This window comes from Globicephala melas, chromosome 9 (genome assembly GCF_963455315.2).
Source record: "Globicephala melas chromosome 9, mGloMel1.2, whole genome shotgun sequence".
NCBI lineage: Eukaryota > Metazoa > Chordata > Mammalia > Artiodactyla > Delphinidae > Globicephala > Globicephala melas.
In genome coordinates, this window is record NC_083322.1 from 23,224,658 (window position 1) to 23,243,356 (window position 18,699).

The 18,699-nt window shown below is 44.8% G+C and overlaps 1 protein-coding gene across 2 annotated transcripts; it reads right to left on the minus strand.

Annotated features, from left to right (window-relative positions):
• Nucleotides 1-1,940: 1,940 nt before the first annotated feature.
• On the minus strand, nt 1,941-16,722 carry GARIN1B (golgi associated RAB2 interactor 1B). 2 transcript variants are annotated; one of them, XM_030853669.2, is made up of 6 exons: nt 14,808-16,722; nt 13,505-13,689; nt 12,289-12,541; nt 7,697-7,818; nt 5,028-5,071; nt 1,941-2,144 (listed from the first exon to the last, which is right to left on the minus strand). In XM_030853669.2, exons 1-6 carry the CDS (start codon nt 15,054-15,056, stop codon nt 1,978-1,980), a joined length of 1,020 nt encoding a protein of 339 aa, XP_030709529.1. In that variant the 5' UTR covers nt 15,057-16,722; the 3' UTR covers nt 1,941-1,977. The 2 variants fall into 2 exon arrangements, with proteins under 2 accessions (XP_030709529.1, XP_060161345.1); XM_060305362.1 differs by lacking the exon at nt 14,808-16,722 and having other exon boundaries at nt 5,028-5,065; nt 12,289-12,516; nt 13,505-14,695.
• Nucleotides 16,723-18,699: the final 1,977 nt, after the last annotated feature.

Sequence of the window (18,699 nt, forward strand, 5' to 3'; positions counted from 1 at the left end):
GGAAGTGAGCCAGTGTTTGTAGGGCTGAGACAATAGTAAACTTTGAAAGTTTGAACACAAAAGAGAAACTCCGCCTATTTCACAGACCTTGTCTTAACAACCTCCTGCAGGAAACTTTCTGCAGCCTCAAACCCAAACCGCCATTTGGAACAGCAGGGCCAGGCTAGCAAGTTCAAGTTAGGGAATGCACTAAGGAAGAAGGTCTAAAGCTTGAATCAGAAAAGAGGGACTAGCAAGAGAAACTGGCAAAAAGGGACATTTAAGGAGAAGCCTTTGGCTGGAATTCATTTCTGTCTCCTCCTCCTTATCCAGAGGAATCTGAGCGGAGAAGAAAACACATATCGCTTTTGGTATATGGCCTTACTTTCAAGTTTTAAATTAGATAATAGAAGCTCGGTGAGGCCTCTCTCAGAGGTGTACTTCTCTTGTCCTCTCTTCTGTTTCTTTCTGTCACCACTTTTCTGCATCTTCCTTCTTCTCTGATTTCCACCCTCCACATTCCTCTTCACCCCTGTTTTGTTCTCTTCCACCTCTTCTCTGGTCCTGGTTCTCTTTCCTTCCTTCTCTCCATCTCTTGGTCCTGGTCCTTCTGAGCGCACACCTTCTTGTGCTGGAACGGATGTGAGGTGTGGTGATGTGCAGTGGTGAGGACATGAAGTTATGGACTGGAATGATGCTGGAATAATGCTTCTCATCCAGGAGCCATGCTCCCAAGTGGTTCTCCAGGGAAAGGCTATGTTGTCAGCGTGAGATTATTCTAGTTCTTCCTTAGTTACAGCTTTCTCCTCCCTTCCATCCAGATAGAGTCCCTCAGAAAGCTGAATGCTGCAGAGTGGCGTTGGCGAGGGCTGCATAGATTCTCTCCAGTGTGAAAGTGTGGCTCAAATAGAACTTCCTGTAGGAGTAGGAGCGAAAAACTTTCAATAAGATATAACACCTCAAAAGCTCTTCTGTGGGCACCTAGATACTTCTGTTAATTTTTAAAATTGTCAACTATTAATAACAGGTAACTTGTAAGAGTTAGTGGTTTATTGATAATACTTTACTCTGGAAAACATATAACCACTTCTACCTTCTTTAAGGGTGTCTCTCTGGTCAGACAGAGGCACAAAGGAAGTACTTAATGAATAACTGTTAAATGAATACATGGATGGATGAATGAGGGTTGGAGTTTGGGAAGATAAGGGCTGGGCCCCAGCTAGGGCCTCTAGCTCCTTCCCACTCTCCTCAGTGGAAGGTTGGGGCCCCCAAGGAGCTCAGGGAAGGAAAAGGAGCTCCCCCCTCCCCGCTGCAGAGGCAGACCCTCATGCTTCCCACACTGCAGGGAGAAGGCAGCTCTAGTGACGACAGCGTCCTGCTAGTCTCTGTCCCTTCAGAGCCACTTGCAGGAACTCCCAGGGGCCTCTGGTGGCCCTGGAGGTGCCATACTTAGGGTTTCACTCAGGCCTGTTGGAGGTAAAGAAGAACAGGGCAGGAAGAAAGAGGGCTGAGGGCTTCCCTGGTGGCGCAGTGGTTAAGAATCCGCCTGCCAATGCAGGGGACACGGGTTCGAGCCCTGGTCCGGGAAGATCCCACATGCTGCGGAGCAACTAAGCCCGTGTGCCACAACTACTGAGGCTACGCTCTAGAGCCCGCGAGCCACAACTACTGAAGCCTGAGCGCCTAGAGCCCGTGGTCCACAACGAGAGAAGCCACCGCAATGAGAAGCCCGCGCACCACCACGAAGCATAGCTCCCGCTCACTGCAACTAGAGAAAGCCCGCGCGCAGCAACAAAGACCCAACACAGCCAAAAATAAATAAATTTATTTATTAAAAAATAAAATAATAATTTAAAAAAAAAGAAAGAAAGAGGCCCCCCCACTCCCACCCCACAGCCTCCTGGAATCATCCCCAGGACCCTAGGACCTGAACCCAGGCCTGAGGTAGAATTCCAGGCCTGTCCCAGGATGGCAGCTGGATTAACCCCATCACCGTACCTATGAGTGGTACCAGCTGGGGCCGGCGGAGGCTGCCAGAGTGCTGAGGAGTGAGAGGGGCTGCAGCCCAGTGGGGTTCTCTCTTTCCCACTCTCCATAGGTGAACGACTCCCTCCAACTGAGGTCACGGGTGCAAGGGATGGAGCCTTCGCTGGGACGGTTTTTTTCTAGGTCAAAAAGGGAATGCATTTGTGTACTTTAATTCACAGAGCACTCTCACAGAGGCCAGCCAACATTTGCGAGGTGCTTATTATGGGCCAGGCACTGTTCCAAACAGTTACAGGCGTCAATGCTCTTTTAATACTCACAACAACCCCTGAGAGGTCAGTGCTGCCACAGTCCCCATTTGCTGCATGAGGATTCTGAGGCCCAGCAAGTTTAAGTCACTTACCTGTGGTCACAAAATGACGAGGCAAGGCCAGAATTCAAGGCCAGATAACCAGGCAACAGAGCCCGTGTTTTTACCACTACGTCATGTGAACAAGGCAGTACCAGTAAAAGGAGGCAACCAACGTGGCTTGGAGAGGTTAACCAAGTGAATTTCCCTAGGAGATTCAGCTAGCTGAACTGGCAATGGCCTTGAACCCAGATGGCCTGAAGCCAGAGCCTGTTCCTGGTCCACTTGGCTTCAGCTACTCAAAGCTGCAGCCTAGCAGCCTCGGCATCACCTAGAGCATGTGAAAAATGCAGTCTCAGGTCCACCCAGACCCACTGAATCAGAATCTGCATATTAACAAGATCCTCAGGGGATCATTTGCACGTGATATTTTGGGAAGCACTGTGATAGGTCACACCACCGACTGATAGGGAGTTGAAAGATTCAACTACACAGGTAAGCTTGGGGATGCTGGCTTTTCCAAATGTAGCGCCCACGCTCTCTCTCTCTCTCTCTCTCTCTAGTCATCCAGAAGTTCCAAGAGGCTGGGGTGTGACGGTCCTTCCAAACTGAAAGGGTACACTACCTGGCCCAAAGAGAAAAGAGGGGTTCCTTCAGCTCTGAGGAAAGAACAGGGTCCTGAGGACACCCCAGGATGATTAATTGAAATCAGCCTAGGGGCATCTTGGGAACAACAGTTCCCACGACACAGATGGCCTGTGAGTCTGAAATTCTAGCTGTTCTCTCAAATCCTAGAAATAAGTTTGAAATATTCTCTATTTCTGTCTTCTTCAACTCTAATCTCATGTGGTATGTTTTGAGTGTATGTGTATGTGTGTGTATGTGTGTATGTGTGTGTGTGTGTCTGTGTTTGAATGTATGTGGAAAAACATTAATTAATGAATCACCATTGTATTAGCAGTCACATAACATGAGAAAGCACTTCTAGACTTGGAGAAAACATGGGCCAGCAATCAGCTCTATTTACCATATAGAACAGGGGTTGTGAACTGGCAGCCTCCGGGCTCACTTTGGTCTGTGGATACCTTTTGTTTGCCCACTAAGTGTTGGCCTGTACTGTACTTTAGTATTTTATGAAGTGGGGAGAGGGGGTATGTGATATAAAAATTCAGATTTTTGTTTTTTCTTGAAAAATCAGAGTATCTGGCAACCCCAGGCTTGTGTTGCAGCGTGGCAACAATTAGTTGAAGCTTTAATTGAAACGTTCACTTTTTCATGCCACTGTCCCCACCACTCCCTATTGTCTCCTCAATGCTGAAACCAAGTGTCAGCCCAGCTGTTGTTTTACCAATGACAGAGTTGAGAGAAAACCCAGCCATTTCTTATATCTATGACACTTAGACTCTTTACTCCTCTATACCCCCTGCAGATGTTTGAGCTGCAACCCCTGGTTTGGATAAAAGTTGGCACAGCTCCCCTGGGATCTACACATTCCTCTAAATCTCTAAATATAACATGATATTCTGACTGCCTCCTGAGCCAATTTGGAGGAATAATTTCTTAGTGGTGTGGTGCACAAATATTTATTGAGCTCCTATTGTGCTCCCAGCCCTGTGCTTGCCACTGTAGAAATTCAGAGGCACCAGAAAAATTTAGTATTGGTTGAAGAAACAAGACTTAAGCCTATGAAACAATCAGGGATAGTATGTTGTGTGAGAGGTTATGAGCAAGGAGAGATTTGTCTGGGCAGGAAGGTGTCGTGAGTGGACCTGAAAGGTTAGGTAGGATTTAGGGTGGCATCAGGAGGAAGGGAGGAGAGGGGGATGAATAAGGCATGGGGAAGGGTAGCTGAGGTTTGACCAGAGCAGAAGATTTGGGCTGGAGAACAGGAGGAGTCAGAGGGCTCCCATTTGAGGAGGGGACAGTGACCAGGTGAGATGGGTACGAGGGGAAAGTTCATGCAGGATCATCCATGCCAAAATGAGTGGATCTGGGGTAAACTAGAACCCAGAAATAAATCGGGAACAGGGCTGCTGTTTCCAGAATGGGTCATGCTGTCTCACACAGACTCTGCCTCTCTTCCTAGAAACCCCGCCTCATCCGCCTTGGCCAGCCCACTCGTACTTATCCTCTCTGACTCAGCTCAGACCCCAGGCCTTCTGGGACAGCTTCCCGGGAGGAGGGAGGGAGGCCTGTCTTTGTGCTCCTGTGGCACCCCAGGCTTGAGCTTTGAATGTTGCCTGGAAGGAGAGGTTATGTAATTTGGGGACTTACCCATCTGACTCCAAAAATTATAAACCCCTTGAAGCGGGTGCTGTGTCTTTCTTCACTGTGATTCCAAAGCCTTCAACAGTGTTAGGCACTTACCAAGTGCTCAGTGCATGCTTTTGAATGAATAAATGAATGAATGAACTAGCAGATCGCTGCCGTGGTCCAGGCAAGAGATGATAAAGTGGACTAGGGTGGGATCTGTGGGAGTAGAAATGAAGTAAAGAATATAAGAAACATTTGAAAGAAAGGAATTAATAGGATTTGATGCCAAATTGACTATGGTGGCCAAAGATCCCGGAGGAACTCAAACTAAGGTACAGGAGGATGACGGCAACCCTGACAGCACCAGGAAAGTTGGGGTGGGGTACTAGAGGCAATCTTACTCCTATATCTGCCGAGCAGAAAATTCTCCGAGACAAGGGTGCCCCGTGCCCTCCGTTACCTGGACTGTCCTTTTTTTTCTCTGTCTTTCTGCTGCTCCTGGAACTCCAGCCATTTCAGGATCAAGAAAATGGAAATCAAAAGGAAAAGAATAGAGCATGAAACTCTCATTTTAAATCTTGTTTCCAGTTATATTTTTCCTGATGCAACAAAAGCTTTAGAGGCAGATATAAATGTGAAAAAGGCCAGCTGTGACTATATTGGGTGGGTGTGACGCATATTAAAGTAGCAGAAGAAAAAATAGGGAAGGGGGAGGCGGGATGGGGTGGAGTTTGGGCAGCAGAACCCAGGCTGCTGATTTTGCTGAGGTGGAGTGGGTGTGACTCCATCTGTTTGGTCCTGCGTCTTGGCCATTTATTTTATTTGCTGTACATTGCATGTTGCTGCCAACGTGCAAAAACTGCTATAACCGCAACCAGACTAGAACCTGCCTAAACGAGGAGAAAAATCATCACTCGGGGCTTCATGCTGAAAAATTAAAGAGAAGAAACTAAATGTCTGTACAAAGCAATTATTGAGACAAGGAAGCAAAAATTCAATGTTCCCTGTTTCTCACATCCCTCTGATCCGTCTTGTACATGACAGCCCAGACTCAGTTGCCGTAGCTCCCTGGCTGGTCCCTCCACACCTAGCCTCCCTCTCTTCAAATCACTGTCACTGCAACAGCCAGCATGACCTTTTTAAAATGTACATGGGATCACGCCGCTTCCCTGTTTAAAATGCTGCTAAGGCTCCCATTACACTTAAAGCCTAAATCCATTCGCATGGCTTCCCAGCCCCTGCCTGGCTTGGTCCCTGCCCACTTCTATGTATGTCGTCCTACCACCATCCCCACTTCCCTACTGGCCTTCCTTCCCTTTCTCTGCACTCACCAAGCTGCTTCCTCAGGGCGAAGCCTCATTTGTTGCCTTACCCTGCACAGCTTTCTCCACCCTTTAACTGGCTCGTGCATGTTTCTCCTTCAGGTCTTTGACTCCTCTGACCTCCTGGAGATATTAAAAGCTGTCTGTGCCAGAGATTGCCAGTAGGTCCCGAGCATGCCCTTTTCCCTTCTCCCTCCGGGGCAGAACATCTAATTTTGTGTTGGGCCCATGGCTATGTGGAATGGAGGCTGCATTTCCCAGCCTCCTTTGCAGCTGGGTGTGGCCATGTGACTGAATTGTGACCAGTGAGGTATAAACAGAAGCCGTCCTTCCCAGAGTAATAAAGAAAATCTGTAAGTTAACATTCTAAGACAGTCAAAATATCTCGCTATTAGATATCAAATATCTTCCTCCATTAGAGTCCAGGGCTCTCCAGCTCAGCAATGTGACATCTTACCATCTTACATCTTCCTTCATTACAGATCTCTGTATGATATACAGAGTGACAACCCCAGTATAAATTCTTTAACAGCGGGCAACTAACAAATCTTTTTCTTGTGTTAATAGTTTTTCTACTTCCAGCTCAAGTTAGAATTAAAAATACAAGCTAATTTTTTTCTTTTTGGCCGTGCCTCGCAGCTTGCGGGATCTCAGTTCCCCGACCAGGGACTGAACCCGGGCCCTCGGCAGTGAGAGCACAGAGTCCTAACCACAGGACCGCCAGGGAATCCCCTGCAAGTTAATATTAATTGAGAGTTTATTACATCCTCCTGTAAATTTGCTGAGGCTAGGCCGAGCACTTGATGCACGTGAGCTCATTTAATCCTGACACGATCTGCTTGAGGTTGGCAGTACCACAATTTCTACTTTATGGGTGTAAAAACCGAGGCCCAGCAGAGTTAAGCAATATGCCCCCAAGGGCTCATAGTCAGAGTGGTGACTTGGGCCCAGGGTTGTGTGAGCTCTTACCCATTATGAGGGATTGCATCCTCTGAGCTCTCCTGGTTTTCAGTTTATCACTGGCATTCACAAAGAAAACTTTCTTTTTTTAAATTCTGTCTCTGAGTTGCTGGTCCCTGTTACGACAAAAATCTCCTTCTCTCTGACACCTCGTTTTTCTCTTCTGGTGACATTTACTAATTTTTTTCTGTTCTTCCTTTTCTTTGACACAACAAATCAAGTTCACTAGGACCCCGGTTCCCATTTTATCTTTGCTCTCTGGCCGTGGTGCCCTGTGGTCTAAGTGCTCTCGACCTCTGTCTCTCTCATACCAACCAGTCTTAAGACGCAACCCTTAGTCATCTGTACATGTAAGGACATTTCCTCAGGCATGGAGAAGACAGGCCTGCAGGAGGGAGCTTTCCAGAAAACGTTAAAAAAAAAAAAAAGTGACTATAGAAGCTCCATAAAGTTCAAGCAGAGGCCAGGTAAGTAGGTAACGGAACCCAGGGACAGATGATGACATTTTAAACAACGTTTTGATTACTTTTCTGTAGGACTAGAAACGAGTTTAGAAATTAGGTTTTACTTTTCCACCTGTGTTACTAATTTATTCTTAATATTGAAGAAGCTACTTTCCATTTTTTATAAAATTCCTCCTCTGGGGTCAAGCCCACGATGCTTGTGGAGAAGGAGAATTAGGCAAAGAGACCAGGAAAAGGTTGCCCTGAGTCAAGAATACAGACTGGATACTGAGGGGCAATACTTCATGCACCTCCCTGTGCCCATTAACCAAGATAACTTGGTTTCTGGATCTCCCAGCACAGACCATCTGGAACGTCATGCTGGCTGGATTTGAGTCATGTACCTGAACTGGTTGTGCTGGTGCAAGTCGGCAAAGATCTGAGAGAGGGCCTCACTCTCCCCCTTGGCCATCAGCTGCGTGAGGCTCTCGCTGGGCTGGGAGGCTTGGAGTTTCTTCTGCACTAACTAGATGGAGGAAAAAAGCAAAACCAGGTGGTTAAGTTCTCAGCGTCTCTGCATTTTCCTAATATCATGGTCCAGACCCTAAAGGTTAGAACTCAGCTGTCCTATCAGACAGAGCCACGCCAACTGCATAGAGAGGCAATTCTGAGGCCATATCTGTTTGTTTATACCTCCATACTGTTATAAATATCCTTTGGTGTCCCAAGAATAACATTGTCCCTGAAAACTTTAAACATAATTTAGTAGATAAGCTATTCTTATTAACATACCTTAATGTTATTGAATAGCCTATTAATATAAACTTTAATAAAGCTTATGCTACTTGGTTTTATATTTAAATGGAAGGGGATTAAATGTTTATTGTAGGAATTTAATGTTTTTCAAATTCATTTCTCTAAGAAATATCCTACGTTGAGCTACTTTTTATGCCAGAGTAAAACTGCCTATTTTCCTGTTGCCTGTGATACCCCAGAGATGCCCCAGTTGTGCACACTGCTCATAGCCATTCAATATTTATTGAATATCAACTACGTGCCAGGCACTGGGGAATCGAAGTGATGAAAACAGATAAAAATCTCGGCCTTCATGGATTTTGTGTTGTAACTCAAGTCAGGCTTCTGTTCATTATACTATAAGGCCTGGGGCAAAAAGGCCCAGGTGGCTTCCCTGAATTCTATCAAATATTTAAAGAAGTAGTAACACCAATCGTCACAAACTCAGAAACAGAGGAGGAGGGAACACTTCCCAAATTACTCAGTAAGGTGAGTATTACCCTGATACCAAAGCCAGGCTATCACAAGAAAACTACAGATCAATATCTCTAATGAACATAGATGCAAAACTCCTTAACAAAATGCTAGTGAACCACATCCAGTAATATATAAAAAGGATCATACACACTGTAACCAAATGGAATTTATTGCAGGAACACAAGGCTGGTTTAACATCTAAAAGTGAATTAATGTAATATACTATATTAATAGAATAAAGGACAAAATATGTGATCATCTCAGAAGATGGAGAAAAAGCATCTGACAAAATTTAATACCCACTCATGATAAAAATTCTCAATAAACAAGGAATAGAAGGGAATTTCCTGAACCTTATAAAGGGCATCTACAAAAATCTCATGGTTAACATCATGCTTAATAAAAGACTGGATGTTTTTCCCCTAATACCAGGAACAAGGCAAGGGTGTCTACTTTTGCTACTTCTATTAAACATTGTACTGAAGGTTCTAACTAATGCAATAAGGCAATAAACAAATAAATGGATCCAAACTGGAAATGAAGTTAAGCTGTCTTTATTCGCAGATGACATGAATGTATGCACATATGTAGAAAATCCCAAGGAATCCACAAAAACTACTACAACTAATAAACAAGATTAATACACAAAAACCAGTTGTATTCCTGTACATTTTCAATGACTGATGCAAAAATTAAATTAAGAAAACAATTCCATTCACAATAACATCAACAGCAATCAAATACTTAGGAATAGGGCTTCCCTGGTGGCGCAGTGGTTGAGAGTCCGCCTGCCGATGCAGGAGACATGGGTTCGCGCCCCGGTCCGGGAAGATCCCACATGCCGCGGAGCGGCTGGGCCCATGAGCCATAGCCGCTGAGCCTGCGTGTCCGGAGCCTGTGCTCCACAATGGGAGAGGCCACAACAGTGAGAGGCCCGCGTACCGCAAAAAACAAACAAACAAACAAACAAACAAACAAAACCAAATACTTAGGAATATATTGAACAAAAGAAGTGTAGAACTTGTAAACTGAAAGCTACAAAACATTGCTAAGGGAAACTAAATTAGATTGACATAAATGGAAAGACATTCGATATACATGTATTAAAAGACTCAATATTGTCAAGATGGCAATTTCCCCTAAATTGATATATAAATTCCACGTCCTTATCAAAATTCCAGCAGGTGGTTTTTTTTTTTGTAGAAATCGACAAGTTGATCCTAAAATTTACATGGAAATGCAAAGGATCTGGAATAGCCAAAACAATTTGAAAAAGAGCAAAATTGGAAGATTTACAACACCCAATTTCAAAACTTACTATAAAGCTACATTAATCAAGACATTGTGGGACTGGCACAAGAATAGGCAAACGAATCAATGGAACAGAACTGAGAAGCCAGAAATAGAGCCTTACATTTATGGTCAATTGATTTTTGGCAAAGATGCCAAGACAATTCAATGTGGAAAGGATAGGCTTTTCAACAAATGGTACTAGGACAGTTGTATATACACAGGCTAAAAAAAAAAAAAGTACCCCTACCTCACATCATGCACAAATATTAATTCAAAATGGACCAGAGACCTAAATGTAAGAGCTAAGTCTTCTAGACTTCTAGAAGAAAATATAGGATAACATCTTAGTGACTTTGGGTTGAACGAAGAGTTTTTAGATACAACACCAAAAGCCTGATCCATAAAAGGAAAAATTGATAAACTGCATTTCATCAAAATTTTAAACTTCTGGGCTTCCCTGGTGGTGCAGCGGTTAAGAATCCACCTGCCAATGCAGGGGACACGGGTTCAAGCCCTGGTCCGGGAGGATCCCACAGGCTGCGGAGCAACTAAGCCCGCGCGCTGCAACTACTAAAGCCTGCGCGCCTAGAGCCCGTGCTCTGCAACAAGAGAAGCCACCGCAATGAGAAGCCCGTGCACTGCAATGAAGAGTGGTCCCTGTTCGCCGCAACTAGAGAAAGCCTGTGTGCAGCAACAAAGACCCAACGCAGCCAAAAATAAAAATAAATAAAATAAATAAATAAAATAAAATTTTTAAACTTTTGCTCCTCAAAAGACATCATTAAGAAAATGAAAAGACAACTCACGGACTGGGAGAAAATATTTACAAATCATACATCTGATAAAGGACTTGTATCCAGAATATGCAAAGAACTCTTACAACTCAATAAGAAGAAAAAAATCAATTTAAAAATAGGCAAGGGACTTCCCTGGTGGTCCAGTGGTTAAGACTCTGCGCTTCCACTGCAGGGGGCCTGGCTTTGATCCCTGGTCAGGGAAGTAGATCCCACATGCATGCTACAACTAAGAGTTTGCATGCCACAACTAAGAGTTTGCATGCCACAACTAAGGAGCAGGTGAGCTGCAACTAAGAAGCCGGCCTGCCTCAACTAAGACCTGGCACAACCAAATAAATAAATTAAATATATATATATATATTTAAGTTTCAATAAAGATTTGAATAGAAATTTCACCAAGAAGATATATAAATGACTAATAGGCCCATGTAAAGTTGCTCGACAGGAAACCCTAATTAAAAACATAACACATCCACTAAAATGACTTTAATTAAAAAGATAATACTGGGCTTCCCTGGTGGCGCAGTAGTTGAGAGTCCACCTGCCGTTGCAGGGGACACGGGTTCATGCCCCGGTCCTGGAAAATCCCACATGCTGCGGAGCGGCTGGGCCTGTGAGCCATGGCCGCTGAGCCTGCGTCTGGAGCCTGTGCTCCGCCAAGGGAGAGGCCACAACAGTGAGAGGCCTGCATACCGCAAAAAAACAAACAAAAAGATAATACCATTGTTTTGTTTTTGTTTTTTTTGGCCATGTGGCTTGTGGAATTTTAGTTCCCTGACCAGGGATTGAACCCAGGCCCTCAGCAGTGAACAGAGTCCTAACCACTGAACCGCCAGGGAATTTCCAACAATACCATTGCTGGTGAAGATGCGGAGAAACTAAAACCCTCATGCATTACTGGAGGGAATGTAAAATGGTACTGTCACCTTGGAAAACAGTTTGCCGGTTTAAACATAAACTTACCATATGACCCAGCAATTCCAATTCCTTGAAATCTACCCATGACAAATGAAAACATACCCTAACATACATCTATACAAAAACTTGTACACAAATGTCCACAGCAGCATTATTCATAATAGCCCCAGACTGGAAACAATCCAAATGTCCATCAACTGGTGAATAGATAAAACATGGTATGTCTATACAATGGAATACGATTCAGCAACTGAAAGGAATAAGTTATTGATAATCTGTGACTCTACCCTAGAGTTGGCCCCATGCTATGATATGGATGAACTTGAAAAACCTTATGCTAAGTGAAAGAAGCCAGACATGAAAGCCTATATATTATAGGATTCCATTTATATGAAATGTTTCAGAAATATGAGTAGAGATTGAAGACAGATCAATGGCTGCCTAGGGCAGAAAGTAGGAACAGGGAATGGCTGCAAATGGGCATGAGGGAATTTTTTAAGGTGATGGAAATGTTCTAAAACTGGATTGTGGTGATGGTTGCACAACTCTATACATTTACTGAAAAATCTGAACTGTACACTCAGGTGAATTTTAATCAGTAAAGCTGGTTAGAAAAGGCCCAAGGCAAGGCTTCCCAGGGTGCCCCCGTATCAGCTCACTGAAGCTCTACAGCTCAGCTCTGACCTTGGCTGGAGGAGCCAATGGTGCCCACTTACCTGTGAGTCTCCTGAGGGACTGCAGCTGTTCTTGGGTACCAGGCAGTGAGTGACGAGAATCCTAGGGTCTTTGGTGGTGATGGACAGGCCCTTCTGCAGAATTTGAACCAGTCGGATCCAGAAGTGGAAGACAGTCTGAGGATGGTCAGGGTGGAGCCTTAGGTAGTAGATCTTCTCCGTGACTGTCCTCGACCGCAGGACACGTTGAAAGCGGTCACAGACCTGGAGCTCCACAAACTTCAAAGGGAGAATCCTGAAGGCGTGAGGGAAGACACATATTGCTTCTGATCCAACCCTGTCTTCATGAAAATGAGGAGTGTCTCCTTCAGAACTGAGGCTTTGGTGGGTAGGAGAGAGAATGCTTAGCACAGTGGTGCTCAAACTTTGGGGAGATCAGATTCACCTGGGGAGCTTGTTTAAAATGCAGACGCCTCAAGATAACCCCAAAGATTCAGATTCAGTAGGTCTGGGGTGAGCCCCTGGAATCTGCATTCTAACCTCTACCCATCCTGCCATGATTCTCATGCTGGTGTTCCCTGGATCCTGCTTGAGAGGGACAGCCCGGGAGTAAGGTAGCTGGGATCATAGGGCTTTTCAATTTCCTTCTTGAGAGCACAACAGGAGCTGGGTCCCACTGTCCAGCTTGTCCATTCATTGACCTCAATGCCTCCATTACTCCTCCCAAAGGAGTTAAGATTCAAGGAGTTGGCTTTGGATCTAGTATTAGTCAGCTGGGTCTGGGCTGCACTTGCCATAGGTGTACCTAGAACATAATGGAGAGGTCTATCACCGAAGCAACATGGAGCAATGAAGGGTTTGCTTGGGCTTCTGGGAATATCTAGAGATTCCTGAGATATCCTACAGAAGAGGCTCAAACATCTAAAAGGGCCGTTTCATCCCCGACAAGCATAATGTTACAGCTCCAAGTGAGATTTCGTTCCACTCACTTTACCAGTAGGAAGACTGCAATGCAGCAAGTAACCTGTGACTCAAAAATTATTTGAGTCTAGTTAGTTGCATAAGGACTAGAACCTGCATCTCCCAGCCAGTGCTTCATCTGCCAGACTGCCTGGCTTCCTTGCCCCTTGGCCCCAAGTGGAGAGATTTCCTAAGAATTCAGTGCAGTGAATGCAGCGAGAAGGAAAGAGGGCGTGTAGACTGGCCCTCACTCCTGTCCACTTTATGGCCCCCCTTTGCCCCCCTTCAGGATGCTGACCTCTTCAGGATGATCTTGGGGGCTGTAGTTGGTTGGTTCCATGTCTGGCTCTGCCCATGGTGCCATTTGACGTTGGCCATGAAGAGGATGTTGAGAAGAGGCAGGCAGGGCACAGAGGAGGTCACCCCAAGGGCCATGGTGTTGGAGGCTTTGTAGATGTCTATCCAGTTCCTGCTCTTTTTGACCTGCAAAGCAGCACCCCCAGGGCACAGTCTGAGCACTGGCAGAAGCAGCAGTATGTTTTGGGCGAGAGCTTCTCAGACTCAGCACCATTCACAGTTTGGGCTGGATAATTCTTTGCGTGGGGGAGGAGCTGTCCTGTGCACGGTAAGATATTTAGCAGCGTCCATGGCCTCTGCCCAATAGATGCCAGGAGCAATCTCCACCCTCCCCCCATACAAATTGCGATAACCCCAAATGTCTTCGGACATTGCCAAATGCCCCCTGGTGGCAGGGGCAAAATCATCGCTTGTTGGGAACCACAGTTTTAACCTATATTGGTTAAACAACTGTACCAGTATTTACTTTACCTACTATTAGCAATTGCCCACAAGGGTTCCTTGACGTGTGTCACACTTCTGTGAATCCTCCCCAGACTGTTTCCTGGATTTTCTTTGAAGAACCTGTCCTTTGGCACTTTCTTGAGGGGCCCTATTATCTCCTGCACCTTCTCTGCACTGTCAGGTCCCTGTAACTTCCAAGTTCTGTTTATTCTGGGTTCCATCTGGCCTGAGGGGAGCCCAGACAAGGAAACAAAAATGCACTGAGTGCCGTTGCACTAAGGCCTTTGCCTCCTGTGTTTCACGGAACAGCCAGGTCAGTCCCACCCTTATTACAATAGAGGAAACTGGGATTCAGGGTGTGCAGGTCACCTTCCTGATGACACCTCCTGATAAGAAAGCAGTGGACTGGACTCTGAGCCCAGATCTCTCTGGGCGTCCAGCTCCTATTCTTTCACCCACCAACATTTCTGTTCTGAACCCTCAAAGGGCAGCTCATTTTACTGCCTCTTTGTTCATCTGCTTTGAGCTGACAGCCTGGAGGAGGAAGTAAATCGAGGGAGGAAGCTACCAAATCCTCCACTCAGAGCAGACAACACTTGACCTCTCTCCCCAGAGTGACTGCAGGAGAAAACCTATCCGGAGCTCTGCAAAGTCAGGGTCAGATGGGGTAGCCTTGCCTCAGGTTCCTCTCTTTGCCTCAGTTGTCACTCCACTCCAGTTCCAGGGACAGACTCTCCGTCACATTGTGGGAACAGATTTAGAGGAATCAAGGAGTGCCATTCTGAGCGGCCCAAGAGTACCTGGACAAAGTTGCTTTCAAACACCACTGATTCAGGAAACAGGTTGAATTCTGGAGAATGAACCATCTGGCAGAGCAGTGCCTCCTCCACACCCAGGCCCACTCCAGGATTTGGTTCCCTATCCACAGGAAAGAGGCCCCTGAATTCTTCCCAGGCATTCAGGGAAGGGAAGGTTGGATAGGATCTTGTGACTTTGGCTGCCTTCTTCGATTTGTTCCAAGTCTTTCTATGTGGAACTGATGACAGCATTTCCGCACATGCTCAGGGGCCTGTTGCGCATTTGTCCTGGGATCTCTCTCTTCCCTTCTGGCCTTGGGCAGCTGGCCAAGGCCTGGGACCACCAATCAGATCACAATGATGAATGGATGACATCATGAAAAACCAGGGCAGGCCTGCAGGAAAGGGAAATGCAGAGGAGCCTCCCTTTTCCTCCAGGGTGCTTTCACAGCTTGTTTAGTGCCCTGACAGGCCCCAGCCCTTCTCAGGACCTGAGCTCCCCCAGAACTTGCTAAGAAAGTACTGAACCAGGCACAAAGCAAAGAAGGAAGGCTGTTAGGAATCTCCTTCTGCTTCTAAAAGGAAAATACCCTCCCTGCCTTTCAACCCTCCCTTACTCTGAATGCGACTACCCCCAAAGAGTTTTCTTATTTATTTATTTATTTTTTTTTCCCCAAAGAGTTTTAAAGGCTGTTGTCAATTTAAAACCCAGCCTTCCTGAGCTTTGTACCATGTGGGCCCCACATACCCTGGTTTATCTGCAGTAGCCTTTGCTGTTTCTGGAAGGAGTTGAGGGGCTGTAGGTGCCTGCTCTGCGTTCTCCTACAGCTGGCTGGCTACTTCTGCGGGCCTTATTTCCCTGAGGAAGTCACACTGAAGAACCGTAGAAACAAGTAGTTTCTTACCCAGAGGCCGGCTTGGTGAGGGTACCAGCTGAGAGGAACAGAATCCCAACAAGTAGCTCTGCTGGATCAACAAGCCCTACTTCCTCATCCTTGAGCCAGAGGAAGAAAGAGCCCAGATCTTGGGATGGCTAGATCAGAGGCAAAGAACCAAGCAGCCTGACTGCTATTCAAGTCTATTTCAGGGAGAAATCACATTCTAGTTTGGACAAAATTCCAGAATCTATTAATCATCAAGGAACATTCACCATCAAGGTTAAATACAGTCAATTTAGAAAAGCAATCTGACAACCAACATATGCAAAGTACAAGCATGGAGGTTTATTTTTGTGTTTCATTAACAAGTCAGGGAGAAGGCTGAAAGGTCACGAGGCTTCCCTTATCTGATTCATTCAGCTCCCTCTCTGAGTCGTTTCCATTACGCCCCTGCTCTATCGGCTCCCTCATGGCTAAAGCAACTTCTGCACTCACGTTCCTTGTTTTCTTTTGTTTACCACGTGGGAGAAATGTCCTCTATGGTAACATTCTCTAAGGATGGGGTCAGAGACTGCATCCTGTGGTTTGCATTTCCCTGGAAACAACATACAGTACAAAAGTGATGGCAGTCATACGCGGATATGATGCTTTTCACAGTTAAAGCTTACCTGCAACAGTAAATCTTATTGGCTTAGATACATGGTTTGGATATATTTGGCCATTGAGACATTCAAACATTCCCTTCAATATGGAAGATGACTTTTTCTCTTTACAAGCCTGTTGAGCCCATTTTTGTGGTGTGTAGAGGGTGGCTTTTTAGCACCCAGTCTAAATAGCTAATTGTGAGGAAGCAAGTTTTCAGCTCTAAACAAAATGCTACACAATGATAAAATGGTGCCTTAAGTTCCTATTCCTTCCTACCTGCCCCCATCAAACCTCAAAAACTAGCACACTGAATCTTTAAAAAAACATTTGACAGATACTTAGTTGTCTGTCCCAATATCCATTCTCTCCATTCCTTTAGTAATAGAATGGTTGGTTTTTAGTTGGACACAAGTTTCTGGAATAAATATGTCATTTCCTGGCCTCCCTTATAGCTAGGTAAGCCATAGGACAAAAAAAAAAAAAAAGAGGTAAACTCAAGTGTTGGGTGAAATTTCTATGAGGAATCATTATGGGAAGGGGATATGCTCTTTTCCACTCCTTGTTTTTCCCTTCTGACTGGAATACAGACTTGACGGCTGGAGCTGGAACAGCCCTTTTGGGCCATGAAGTGGCATGCCAAGGATGGTAGCATAGCAAGATAAAAGGGCTCCAATTCATTGCGAATCATAAAATTATCATATAGTCCTGAACTCTGTACCTCCAGACTTCTTTTAAGTATGAAAGAAATAAAGGTTTTCTGTGACTTTGAGCCAGACTTAAAACAAGCTGATAGAACTATATAAAATGACTATCTACTCTTCTGGGCAAATTTTACAGGCAATTATGGTACTATTTACCAATAATTCTAAGCAATGAAGAAAATAGGGTTAATTTACAATCAAGTTGGACCTTAAGAATGACAAACATAATTTCTGGAAAAAGTTGTATAAATATATATTCCAGTAATATGAGTAATTTATTGGTTTTGTTTTTCTGTGTATACATTGATGTTGATGCTGTCACAATTGTTGACTTTTGCGCATTTACTGATGAGCACTTTGGTTAGAGTCTCCTCGACTATGTTGACTGTCCTTTGGTTTGAGGCTAAAGTCACTTGGGCAGGGTTGGGTATCATTTCAAAAGCTTTCTCAAGAATGACCAGGAAGGACTTCCCTGGTGGTCCCGTGGTTAAGACTTCACCTTCCAATGCAGGGGGTGCGGGTTCAATCCCTGGTCAGGGAGCTAAGATCCCACATGCCTCAGGGCCAAAAAACCAAAACATAAAACAGAAGCAATATTGTAACAAATTCAATAAAGACTTTGAAAATGTCCACATCAAAAAAATCTTAAAAAAAAAAAAGAATGATCAGGATATCTGGTTGTCAGTTGAGGCTGGGCCCAGGTTTTGTGGGGTTTAAAGCTTATACAATTTTGGAGACTCTTAAAAATAAAAAAGACTGGAAGGAGGGGTGAGTCAGGCGTTATTGTTTAATGGGTACAGAGTTTCAGTTTGGAAAGATGACCAGGCCTCAGAGATTCGTAGTGGTGTTGTTTGCACAACAATGTGAATGTATGTACTGCCACTGAACTGTAAACCTAAAAATGGTTAAAATAGTAAATTTTACATTGTGTGTCTTTTACCACAATTAAAAAAAATGCTGGAGCATAAAAAATGAAATTTTAAAATCCTACAAAAATATGATACAAAATTGCTGGAGGTCCTCCTAGGGCCTTGGAATAGCCCCTGTGATTAAGGAACCCTGAAGCTTAAGCTTTATTATCTTCATGGTAAATATGTTCCATTTAAATACGTGTCACTATTTTTAAAAAAAACTGGGACTTCCCTGGTGGCGCAGTGGTCAAGAATCCGCCTGCCAATGCAGGGGACATGGGTTTGAGCCCTGGTCCAGGAAGATCCCACATGCAGCAGAGCAACTAAGCCCGTGCGCCACAACTACTGAGCCCACATGCCGCAACTAATGAAGCCCATGCACCTGGAGCCCGTGCTGCACAACAAGAGAAGCCACCACAATGAGAAGCCGGTGCACCGCAACAAAGAGTAGCCCCCACTCGCCACAACTAGAGAAACCCCATGTGCAGCAAAGACCCAATGCAGCTGAAGATAATAAATAAATAAATAAATAAAATTTTTTTAAAAAAGGAAGACATAAAACATAAAATTTGAAATAAGAAAACACAAATAAGTACAAGTAATAAGGAAGTACAGGCTCCTGGGTAAAGGTAGTAACATGAAGCTGTATTACTTAGAGTATAATCTAGGTAGTCAAAAGCCCCCAAAATACAGTGAGTCAAACAAAACAGAATTTTGATTCTCTCTTACTTAGTGGTCCAAAGGTAAGCAGTCCATAGCT

What these genes read in the sequence shown, in the direction of transcription:
- GARIN1B (XM_030853669.2), bottom strand. Translation starts at nt 15,056, where the DNA reads ATGCTGTCATCAGTTCCACATAGAAAGACTTGGAACAAATCGAAGAAG. An exon ending in CCCAAGATCATCCTGAAGAG is followed by an intron (nt 12,542 to 13,504) that starts GTCAGCATCCTG and finishes TCACGCCTTCAG; the next exon opens with GATTCTCCCTTTGAAGTTTG. An exon ending in GTCCCTCAGGAGACTCACAG is followed by an intron (nt 7,819 to 12,288) that starts GTAAGTGGGCAC and finishes TCCTCCATCTAG; the next exon opens with TTAGTGCAGAAGAAACTCCA.